This window comes from Megascapheus bottae, chromosome 25 (assembly GCF_031878675.1).
Source record: "Megascapheus bottae isolate mThoBot1 chromosome 25, mThoBot2.hap1, whole genome shotgun sequence".
NCBI classification, from domain to species: Eukaryota; Metazoa; Chordata; class Mammalia; order Rodentia; family Geomyidae; genus Megascapheus; species Megascapheus bottae.
Genome location: NC_143533.1, coordinates 10,094,699 through 10,107,030, shown reverse-complemented (window position 1 = coordinate 10,107,030; position 12,332 = coordinate 10,094,699). Strand labels below are relative to the sequence as shown.

The 12,332-nt window shown below is 41.2% G+C and overlaps 1 protein-coding gene across 4 annotated transcripts in view; it reads left to right on the top strand.

Annotated features, from left to right (window-relative positions):
• The window catches only part of Usp3 (ubiquitin specific peptidase 3), a 93,135-nt gene that overhangs the window by 27,925 nt on the left and 52,878 nt on the right, over positions 1 to 12,332 (top strand). For 3 of the 4 annotated variants that reach the window (XM_090358227.1, XM_090358229.1, XM_090358228.1), the window contains exons 2-3: positions 7,165 to 7,225; positions 11,616 to 11,747. In XM_090358227.1, the coding sequence (XP_090214353.1) occupies positions 7,165 to 7,225; positions 11,616 to 11,747 (193 nt within the window). The remainder of the gene's footprint in view (positions 1 to 7,164; positions 7,226 to 11,615; positions 11,748 to 12,332) is intronic. The other variant, XM_090358230.1, reaches the window with a different exon arrangement.

Genomic DNA, 12,332 nt, shown 5'->3' with positions numbered 1-12,332 from the left:
GACGACAAACAAAACAAAACTTGGAGGGCTTTTGCTTGCCTGGACTTGCATGGACCTTGATCCTCCTGTTTACCCTTTCTGCTGGGATGACTGACATATGCTGTCATACTCAGCTTTTTATTGGCTGGTTGAGGTGGGGTTCTCCCTATCTCTTCTCAGGCTGCACTGAAACTGATTATCCTCTCAATTTTCCACTTGAAAGTAATTATGATTACAGGTGTGAATCATCAGGCCCAGCTTAATTTTAAACTGATTTAAAAAACTCAGTTCAAGTTTTTTTTATTGTGATTTGTATTTAATTTTGAAGGGCTACTACTTGAGTAATGTTGGGCCTTCTTAGGACAGGATATCAAGAGGTGTATGATGTTAGTTTGTCTTGTTTTTGGTGATTTAATTTTGATAATACTTGCTAGGCTAACCACTGTAAAACTAGTGTTTGTCTCCTTTATTATTCAGAAATAATTTTTTTGGAGATTGTCTCTTGTATCATACTTTTACCCTATAGTGTAATATCCATGAGTGATTCCTTTTTTTTTTTTGTTTCTAGGCCTGGGTATTATCCCTGGGACTGCTCCCCCCCCCAAAAAAAAACCCACCTAATATAGGCAGATTGTGTGTGGTCTTTGCCTGCACCTAGACAGGAGACGGGATACTATCTTAAAAATACTCAGAATACAAGTTTGAGGTACAGCAGTAAGAGTGCCTCCCTAGCAAGTATAAGTTTCTAGGTTCAAACCCTGCTACCACATACATGTATACAAAAGCAAGTTAAATATATTAGTTGTACTTTACTGTTTTCCCCATTTAGCATTGTATCCCAGATAGTAAGTACTTCATGCTTGTAGAAATTTCCCTCATTATTATTTTCAGAAATAACTTTATATAGTGTTCTCCATTTGGTATGCCCTGGCAGATTTCAGCCAGTCTCCTGTGTGTGGGCATTTAGGTTGTTTCCAATAGTTTGCAATTACAAATAATGCTATAGTTGACACTCCTAGATAAATATGCTTTTGTATTGTGTATCTTTGGAGATGAATGAACATTTAACTTTTTAATTGTGTATGTAGTAGTGTGTAAGTGATGTTTATTATAATACTCGAAACTCTTGATCTACTTGTCCGTATTTTCTCATCTTCTGTGGCCTTACCAATGTATTCAAGGCTGTTGAAGTGAAAGACTTCATCGTAATTGTTTTTCTGTGTGGAAACCTTGCACTCAGAGAGCTGGAAGTGGCCTTGGGAACATAGTCAACTAATATCCAAATGGTATGCTTTGGGTCAAGGTTCATTTTCAGCTGCCAGCTGTTGGTTACACATACTTACAATGCCATTTTACCACCTGAGCACTCAGACCCAGATATTTCTGGAACTTCTCACTCAATTTCCATCAGCTTCTGTCATTTTGACTGCTTACTGCCTCTTTCTCGGGATTATAGAACGGTGGTGGATGAAACAGTTCTACAGAGGATAGGAATGAAGCCTTTAATGCTTCTCTAATAGATCTCAGAGATGGATGATTTTTGAGCTGCAGATGCTTGGAGGAATGATATCTTAGGCTCACACATATGCTCTCAGGTGATGGATGGCCCCTGGTCTTTATTCCAGCAAGTACATGGTGGCTACATTGATAAATAACCTTGTGAGAGACTGGCTACATAGCTTTACTCCAAAAGGACTACAGATGGATTAAATGCAGTTGAGGCAAATGATCCCCTCAAAAGAAGCAGTGGTTGGAGCCAGCAGATCACTTCTGGCCCTGAAAAGCCTCTTCCACTGTCTTGTGAACCCCACAGAGATTGTTAATCCATTTCCGTGCCTGCTTTCTTCTCACAAGGAAAAGTTGAGAAGGTGGACTAGAGTCTCAGAATATCCTTAGAATGCCCTCTTAAGGACAATGTTCCTTAGAACCAGATAGTAAGGTAGATAAGGAATAATTATTTAGGGTAGAAATTAAAACCTACTGGCTCATAAAAATAATCTGGCAGCTATATCTTAAATCTGTTGCTACTTGAAATCATTCCTATTCACTTCTTTGATAAAACAAAAGAAGTTAAGCTATTTTTTTTTTCCAGTCCTTGGCCTTGTACTCAGGGCCTGAGCACTGTCCATGGGGTTTCTCACGGCTAGAGCTTCCGACTTGAGCCTCAGCACCAGTTTTGGCATTTTTCTATGTATGTGGTACTGAGGAATCGAACCCCGATCTTCGTGCATGTTAGGCAAGCACTCTACCACTAGGCCAAACTCCCAGCCCTAGGCTATATATATATTATATATATATATATTTTTTTCCTTCCTTCCTTCCTTCCTTCCTTCCTTCCTTCCTTCCTTCCTTCCTTCCTTCCTTCCTTCCTTCCTTCCTTCCTTCCTTTCCTGGGTCATGGGGTTTGAATTTAGCCTGGGCGCTGTCTCTGAGCTCTTCAGCTCAAGGCTACTGCTGCCCTACCCTGGAGCCAAGCCCCATTTCCATTTTGTAGAGGTTAATTGGAGATGAGAGTCTCTGGTCCTTTTGTGCCTGGGCTGGCTTTGAACTTTGATCCTCAGATCTCAGCCTCCTGAGTAGCTAGTATTATAGGTATGAGCTATTGCACCGGGCTCCTAGGCTATATTTTTATGACTTTGAACTCCATTCTGTTGGATATTGGAATATAGAATAGTCACATTATGACCTTAGAACCCTTGTGAACCAGGTTTAGCATGGTTGGAAACCTCTTGAGTTTGATGGGTTTCATTATTATTTTTTTGCCAGTTCTGGGGCTTGAACTCAGGGCCTGAGCACTGTCTTTGGACTTTTTCAAGGCTAGAGCTCTACTACTTGAGCCACAGTACTACTTCTGGCTTTTTCTATGCATGTAATACCGGAGAATGGAACCCAGGACTTTGTGCATGCTAGGCAAGCACTCTACCACTAAGCCAAATTCCCAGCCCTTTCTTTATGTTTTATTTGGATAGTTAAACCTCTTATCTGTGAACTCATGCTTCTGAAATGCATTTCATACCTTGCAATAGCATTTTACATTAGATATAAACAGTCTAATGATTCTGGTATTACATTGTATCATAGTAGTGTCAATTTTGCAATAAAATGGAGCATTTTGTTTCATTTGATGTTTTGCCTATGGTTTAATTTTAGGTCAAATGAAGGAGCTTCTGAGGGATGCTTTTGCTGGCTTTAATTTGACATGTGCTTGGAATTTTTCTGTTAACTAATGAGTGTATGATAAAGAAAATTTCTGGAAAACTTACCACGACATACTGCAGTGTATATAATATTAGCCACCGTGGCAGTCACTATCTACCTCTTACTGCAGTTTTTAGGAGAAAGGAACTAGTATTCACTAGATGCTTTTCAGTTTTCTGGGCTCAGTTACTGGGTGCTTGTCATGTGAGATGGAGATGAAGTGTCCTACTTGACACAGAAGAAACAGGCTCTAGAATTCACTGTTAGGTTAGGGTCACAGAATAAAGGAATGATAGGTTGTGGTCATCTTGAATCTACTACAGAGCAATTTAAGCAAAAGGGAAAATAGTTATTATCAGTGTTGTAACCGAGATTTTACCAGTAAACAGTTTACTTATCTCATGATTTTTTCTCCCCAAATCCTGGGGCTTGAACTCAGGGCTTGGGTACTGTCCTTGGACACTTTTTGCTCAAGGCTAGCATTCTGCCACTTGAGCCACAGTGCCACTTCTGGCTTTTTCCGTGTATGTGGTACCAAGGAATCTATCCCAAGTCTTTGTGCATGCCAGGCAAGCACTCTACCACTAGGCTATGCTCCTGGCCCCTCTTTTTTTTTTTTTTTTTTTTTGATTGGTCATGGGGCTTGAACTCCAGGCCTGGGTACTGTTTCCGAGCTCTTCAGCTCAAGGCTAGCACTCTACCACTTGGGCCAAAGCACCACTTATGGTTGTCTAGTAGCTAATTGGAGGTTTCATGGACTTTTGTGCCCAGGCTGGCTTTGAATCACGATCCTCAGATCTGAACCTCCTGAGTAGCTAGGATTACAGGTGTGAGCCACCAGCACTTGGCCTCTCATGATTCTTTCTTGAGATTCAAGAGAGTTCGATTGCCAGCTTGGAATGAAAAACATAGATAAAAGCTGCTGGGAGGAGAGTGGAAAGGTTTTCTTATTCAGTAGGGCAAAGCAGAAAGACGGGCTAGATAAGCTTTGCCTAGTAATTGTCTTCTCCGCCTTGCCCTGGAGTTTTAGCCTTGAGTCTCTACCTGCTGTTGGGAGCATTTTGAATTTGGTGCCCAGGTTTGGACCTCTGCTTAGTCTCCCAAGGGCTTCCTTGGCTCACTCCTCTGTCCTTGGCTGCCTGCAGTTGTTTTGTATGAGAACTGTCCTATTGCCCTGTTCTCTGAAGCCCAGGACCCACAGACTTAGCAAACAGCCCTATGGGGGAAGGGACATGAGACAGCACCACTGGCTGCTCTCCACTGCTTTGTCACCGTTGGCAATTATTTAGTGTAGCTTGATAATTTTTTTTTTCTGGAGTACATTATGGCTTAGCTCCTGCTTCCCTTTTCTCCTTCTTCCCTCCCCTTCCCTCCCCTCCTCTCCCTTCCCCTCCCCTCCTCTCCCTTCCCTTCCTTCCTCTCCCTTCCTCTCCCTTCCCCCCTTCCTCTCCCTTCCCTTACTTTTCCTCCCTTTCCTTCCTTCCCCTTCCATTCCCCTACCCTTTCCCTCCACTCCCCTACCCTTTCCCTTTCTCCCTCCCTTCTTTCTCCCCTTCCTTCCTTCCTTCCTTCCTTCCTTCCTTCCTTCCTTCCTTCCTTCCTTCCTTCCTTCCTTTCCCCTCTCCCCCCTCCCTCCCTCCCTCTCTCTCCAGTCCTGGGGCTTGAACTCAGGGCCTGATCACCGTCCTTGGGTTTTCTCGAGCTCTACCACTCGAGCCACAGTACCACTTCTATGTATGTGGCACCGAGGAATTGAACCCTGGTCTTCGTGCATGCTAGGCAAGCATTCTACCACAAGGCAAAACTCCCACCTCCTTGCTCCCTTTTTCTAACTTAAGTCTTCCTCCCTCACTCCCCTCATAATTTCAAAGGATATAAAATACAGAAGAGACTTTACCTGTAAGCCCCTATAAACACAGCATTCTCTAATTTTCTGTCCAGTTAATCTCTCAAGTAGCTTCCTCATTGACATGAATGGTAGTGTCTCCCTCTGCCTGAGCCCTGGTTTCCAGGAAGGTTGAAGCTTTCAACTTTAGGAAGACGACTAGAGGTAAGATAGGCTTTAGTAAAGGCTGAGGCTCCTGACTCCCCTTCCTTTCCCCAGCTTGTGTTGCAGCGCTCACCTTCTGGAGAGTGGTAGTAGTTCAGGAGGTGGTCAAGGCTCTCTGTTCTCTCTACACACAGGAAACATCCTGTTGATGTCAAGAGATGACACCAAGGTGAGAGCAGGGATGACGGGAAATGAGAAGGAAAGAAAGGAGCCTGTGGGTCTCAACCTCTGGTCTAAGATGTCCAGGGTTTGAGAGGCAAAGACTGAGATCAGCATCCAAAAAAAAAAGATGGAGAGATTTGTTGGAAGAGAGTGCACCATGGTTTGAGGAAATTTTATAATCAGAGTGAAAGCTCAGACTCATGACTGTGCTATGATCAGGCGTGACCCTGAGAAAACCACTGTTCCTGTGATGTCCCAGGAAGTGTAATTAGCTGTATTGAAGTCTTCTTACTCGTTACCACATTTAGCATTTTGAACTTTAATAAGTGTCCATCCTTTTCGCCTCTCTGGTATTAGCATGTAATATTTAAAGTATAAAAAGAACCAGGTGCTGGTGGCTTACCCCTGTAATCCTAGCTACTCAGGAGGCTGTGATCCTTGAGAAATGTAGTTCGAGGCCAGCCTGGGCAGGAAAGTCTGAGACTTTGTTGTTGTTGGTTGTGGGAGGTCAACTCTGGGCCTGGGCATTGTCTCTGAGCTCTTCAGCTCAAGACTGCCCTGCCCCTTGATCCACAGCCCCACTTCTATTTTCTAGTTCTTTAGTGCCTGGGCTGGCTTTGAACCGTGATCCTCAGATCTCAGCCTCCTGAATAGCTAGGATTACAGGCGTGAGCCACCGTGCCTGGCTTTCATAGTTGTTTTGAGTGTATTAAAGGTTTTTGATTGGGTAAGTTTGTCAACACATACTCATATAGATGCTACTGCCAAGATAGTTTATATTTTGTATTTTCAAAATCTGTTATATATTTTAATCCTGTGACACACATTAACTCAGATTGAACACATTCTTACTGCTCAGTAGCCACATGGGAGAGTAGCTATGATACAGACAGTGGTATTTCAGGTAATGTGTACCAGATAGTAATTCTTGTTCTATAATATATAAGTGTCTGCTTATTATACACGATGTATAATGACATAGGTTGTTTTTTGTTGTTGTTGTTGTTGTTGTTTTGGTGGGTCATGGGGCTTGAACTCGGCCTACCACTGGAGTCTCAGCCCCACTTCCCATTTTTCTAGTGATTAATTGGAGATAAGGGTCTCAATGATCTTTATTGCCTGGGCTGGCTTTGAAATGCAATCCTCAGATCTCAGCCTCCTGGATAGCCAGGGTTAGGTGAGCAGTGGCTCATGCCTCCTGCAATGAATTCTTGACTGCCTGCTCACTCCTTCCCTGCTTAAATTCAAGTACCTCTCTCCCCTTCGCCCCACCCCCTCAATTATAATCCTCAGTTGCATAAATATATAACATTTAGAAAACTAGGCTTATTTTTGGTTGTAACCTTAGGTTATGCTTCTTGCCAAATAAGCAGGAGTTATTTGTAGAGATGTGACCTGAATGACAAAGATATATGATTAAAAGACTAGACTTAATCCATTTTTCCATCAAAGGATTTTTTTTAAATCATTGACTTGTTGGAGACAGAGATAAAGGAGAGTAAGAAATAAAAGGGAAAATATGTGTGCTTAATTTGTGGTAAAAACCATTTGAATTCAGTCACCAGTTCATGCATTCCAATTCTTTTCAATCTTAACTTTAGGCAGCCAGCCATTTTGTGTAAGTGCATTCACAAAGGTGGGATTGATGATTTCAGTGCACCGAAGTGGACAAAATGTTTGTGATTTTTCATAGGATATATATTACAGGCTAGGGGAGAAACAAGAAATAACATGATATAATTACTATATTGTTTTTTATGTTTTCTTTTTATTAGTGTGCAGGTCCAACAAAAGCCCCTGGGTCTGTTTGACTTGTTCAAGTGTCCACTGTGGAAGGTAGGTGACATATTTATTACTTCATTACCCTATTTCAAAAAAATCTCCTTTAAAGTTTATATAAAAGTTTATTGACTTGGAATTTTTTAGTATTTTGGTTAATCCTGTGATGTACTTCTCTGTAGAGATTTGCTTGTCAGTTAGGTTCTTTGGTTCCTTGATACAGCAGGGGAGGAAAACCCTTTACATTTGTTACTCAGAAGAATTAATTTAATCAGGCTGGGCTGCCCCTTGACTTGTAAGTGTAATCCTAGTTATTCAGGAGGCTGAGATCCGAGGATTGAGATTGGAAACCAGGCTAGGCTGGAAAGTCTGTGAGATCTCATCTCCATTTAACCATCAAAAAGCTGAGAAAGGGAGATATGGCTCAAATAATAGAGAACAGCTTGAGTGAAGAAGCTAAAAGACTGTCTTACGTTCTGAGTTCAAGCCCTGTAACAGGCACATACCCACAGCAACACAAAAGAATTTATTTGGAATTATTTGATCAAGATAGTCTAGGCTGAGCGTTTGGCCTCATAGAGTGCTTGCCTTGCATGCACGAAAACCTGGGTTTGATTCCTCGGTACCACATACATAGACAAAGCCGGAAGTGGTGCTGTGTGGATCAAGTGGTAGAGCTCTAGTCTTGAGAAAAGCCCAAGGACAGCACTCAGGTCCTGAGTTCAAGCCCTGGGACTAGGGGGGTGGGGGGGATGAAAGGTAACCCACTAGTAATACTTGGTTGGGAAAATGACTTAAGGGGACTTCTCTTGATGTTTGTCTGATAGCTGTGTTTTAAAAAGGCCTTTCCTAGCACATGCCAGAGCTGACTGTCATCAGATCACATTCTCATCATTCAGTACATTAACTTCAACAGCTATCACCACGAACTCAACCTATCTCAACTATGCCTATCTTGTCTCCACCTTACTGACTTCTGAATCAAATGACATCTTTTTATTATATTGTCTTGGGACAAAAAATTATTTTAAAAAAGAAACAACTAAATATTTATAGATAAGAGTTCCTTTTAACCTGACTTAACTGTGTTGTTAATTCTTGACAAAGATACCTGACATATTTGTTTCATTAAAACATTTTGCTTTAAACTGGTCATCAGTAGCTCATGGCTGCAATCCTAGGTACTCAGGAGGTTGAGGTCTGAAGATTGGAGTTCAAAGTCCCTGAAACTCTTACCTCCAATTAACCCCCCCCCCAAAAAAAATAAAGCTAGAAATGGAGCCACGGCTCAAAAGTGATAGATGGCCAGCCTTAAGGGGAAAAAAACCAAAACTCAGGGACAACACCTAAGTCCTGAATTCAAGCTGTAGGAACACTACCAGTCTTCTTAAATCCTTGCATGGAAAGCCTGTCTTTTATTGGTTAGTTTTGAGTCTAGAATGAAGTATTTTTTTCCCCATGTATACTTAAGAGCACCTTTGGAAACTGTTAACTGCTTATCTTAATTGTGGCTACTCTAGTTTTAAAATCTCTAGGATTTGGGGACCTGAAAATATTTTGTACAAATAACTTCTTTTTTTTGCCAGTCCTGGGTCTTGAACTCAGGGCTTGGGCACTGTCCTCAAGGCTAGTGCTCTGCCACTTGAGACACAGTGCCACTTCTGGCTTTTTCTGTGTATGTGGTACCAAGGAATTGAACCCAGGGCTTTGTGCATGGTAGGTAAACACTCTACCACTAGGCTACTCTCCTGACTCCAAATAACTTTTTTTTTTTCTAATTCTAGGGCTTGAACTTGGGGCCTGAGCACTGTCCTTGGTCTTTTTCCTCAAGGCTAGTGCTCTGCCATTTGAGCTACAGCACCACTCCTGGCTTTTCTAAGTATGTGGTACTCAGGAATCAAACCCAGGTTTCTTGCATGCTAGGCAAGTACTCTACCACTAGGCCAAACTCCCAACCACCTTTTTTTTTTTTTTTTTTTTTTTTTTTTTTTTTTTTTTTTTAAGAGAAGTAGGAACACTTTAAATTACATATTTGAAAAGACTTGAACTATGGGCCTGGATGTTGTCCTTGAGCTCTTCAGCTCAAGGCTACCGCTCTATTCCTTGAGCCACAGCGCCACTTCTGGTTTTCTGGAGGTAAGAGTCTCACAGACTTTTTAAGTGTCTAGGCTGGCTTCGAACCGTGATCCTCAAATATTAGCCTCCTGAGTAGCTAGTATTCCAGGCGTGAGACACTATACCCGGCTAAACAGACAGATTTCGAGAAGGTGAGAATTATAATTTTATGTAGTTGTCTTACAGTGCTTTATTTCCTAAAACTTTTTTTATTTTTTATTTTTTAACCATTCCTGGTGATTGAATTGGACATTATCAGGGCCTGGGCACTGTCCCTGAGATTCTTTTGCACAAAGCTAGCACTCTGCCACTTGAACCACAGCACAACTTCAGAATTTGTTTTGTTTTGATTACATGGCACTGGGGAATGGAACCCAGGGCTTGCTGCGTACTAGGCAAGCACTCTTCCACTAAGCCACATTCCCAGCCTCTAGGCCCTAAATATTGAAGGTTATATGTCATTGAAAAGATTAATACAAATTTGAGAAAAAAGTAGAGATGAATGTTCTCAGTCACAAGCAACAAACAATTTTCTAGGTAGACTTGGGAAAATAAATTGAAAATTTTCTGTACTCTGCAGGAAGACTATTCCATTTATAGGTAAGCTTAAATTTAGAAACTTGGCATAATTTCAAAGATATATGATTAAGTAGATTAAACAGATAATTGAGAACAGCCTGAATTTAGACATTTATATAGCTGTTTGGTTAATTTTTTATCATGTAATTTTAGGTATTCATTGCCAAATATGCCTTTTTTTTTTTTTTTTTAGTATTTGCAAGTACTTGTCTAAAGTCTTTAAAAAAAAACCAAACTACAAATAGTTGTATGGGGGAGTTAACAGTTTCATAAGGAAGTGTTACATGGCTGTTCTTCCAGCTAAGAAGCACCGTGTATTCTGTTGATTTTATGACACTATTTCCCTCCCTCCATCCCTCCCTTCCTTCCTTCCCTCCCTCCTTCCCTCCCTCCCTCCCTTGGGGCATGGGTTCTGTCTCTGAACCTCCCTATGCTTAAGGATAGGGCTCTACCACTTGAGCCACAGCACCGTTTCTGACTTTTTTTCTTTATGTGGTACTGAGGAATCAAACCGAGCGTAGTAGGTAAACACTCTACTATTAAGCCACATTTCCAGCTCTGTTTTCCAATTTATATGAGATTGTTAGGAATCTGACATTTGTGGAACAATATGTTCATAGTACTTAAAACCAAAATCAGATGAAGAAAAAAATATGTAAGCTAATTTATACAGAAGTTGTAACTCCTGATGCATATATTGGCGGTATTAGCCAAGCATCACTAATCACTAATTTTTTTTTTTTTTTTGGCCAGACCTGGGGCTTGAACTCAGGGCCTGAGCACGGTCCTTGGGCTTTTTCCTCAAGGCTAGTGCTCTGCCACTTGAACCACTATACCATTTTTGGCTTTTCTATGTAGGTAGTACTGAGGAATGGAACCTAGGTCTTTGTGCATGCTAGGCAAGTACTCTACCACTAAGGCATTAAACTCCTGGCCCCAGCATCACTAATTTTAATGGCATTAACCACATTTCTTGTTTTATCACCAACACTTGTAGGAATCATTTGAACTTCTAGTACACTGGGAAAATATACTGTTGTAACTACACAGTACTGTATAGTTCTTTTAACTATGATTGGTTTCAAAAGTGCAAGGCCTTTTATTATTATTGTTAAGTGTTACTTTTTCTTTGATTGCAAAGGCAATCTTCATAATAAGTATCACCATTGTTTTTCATGGTCTATGCTATAGTCTTGAGAATACGAAATTAAGATGTTTAGATATTAAATAGATGCTTAGAGCCGGGCGCGGTGGCTCACACCTGTACTCCTAGCTACTCAAGAGGCTAGGATCTGAGGATGGAGGTTTAAAGCCAGCCTGGGCATTAAAGAAAGTGAGCCTCTTATCTCCCATTAACCACTAGAAAATCAGAAGTGGTACTGTGGCTCAAGGGGTATGGTGGTAGCCTTGGGCTGAAGAGCTCAGGGGCAGCGCCCAGACCCAGAGTCTAAGCCCCATGACCAAAAACAGCACAAACAAAAAAAAACAAAGGAAATACCTGTAACAAAAGCATCATCATATAAGATTATGATTTATATAGACATTGTCTTGTGTTGCCTGCCCCTAATATAGTGTATAATGAAAAGTCCAATATAGTAAATAATTGATTGCAAAAATGTGTATTTTAAGCATTTTACCGTAATAAATTACCAAATGGTTGAATTCTCCTGCCAGTTTTTTTCTCACTTTAATTTGATTAACACTTAATTTGGTTACAGTAGGTTAAAGTAAATATTTGTTTGGTCTTTGCAAGGTATGTGAATGGTCACGCCAAAAAACATTACGAAGATGCACAAATACCCTTAACCAACTATAAGAAATCCGAAAAGCAAGAAAAAGCTCAGCACACAGTGTGTATGGATTGCAGTAGCTACAGTACATACTGGTAAGCTAATCTTTTCTGGAACTTATTTTTTCAGTGCATGCAAATATAATCTTTCCTGCCCTATGAAAGTGATATACCTTGTTATTCCTTTAGGACTCCAGGAACAGGACTCTTGGATACATTGTGCTTACTCATTCAGATTTCACTTGGCCATCTTCCTTTCAGAAGCTAGGCCTCCTCCTCTACTCTGTACTTTGCCCATTACAGTAGGCTTCAGGATATGGAATTTTTTTTCCTATGGCTATTCATTAAAAGTTTGCTATTTCATGGGAGTTTGGCCTAGTTGGTAAAGTGCTTGCCTAGCATGCATGAAGACCCGGGTTTGATTCCTCGGTACCCATACATAGAAAAAAGCCGGAAGTGGTGCTGAGGCTCAAGTGGTCGAGCTCTAGCCTTGAGAAAGTCCAAGGACAGTGCTCAGGCCCTGAGTTCAAGCTCAGGACTGGCAAAAAAAAAAAAAAAGTTATTTCAGCGGGTGCTGGTGGCGCACACCTGTAATCCTAGCTACTTAGGTGGCTGAGATCTGAGGATCACAGTTTTATACCAGCCTGGGGCAAGAAAGTCTGTGAGACTTTTACCTCCAGT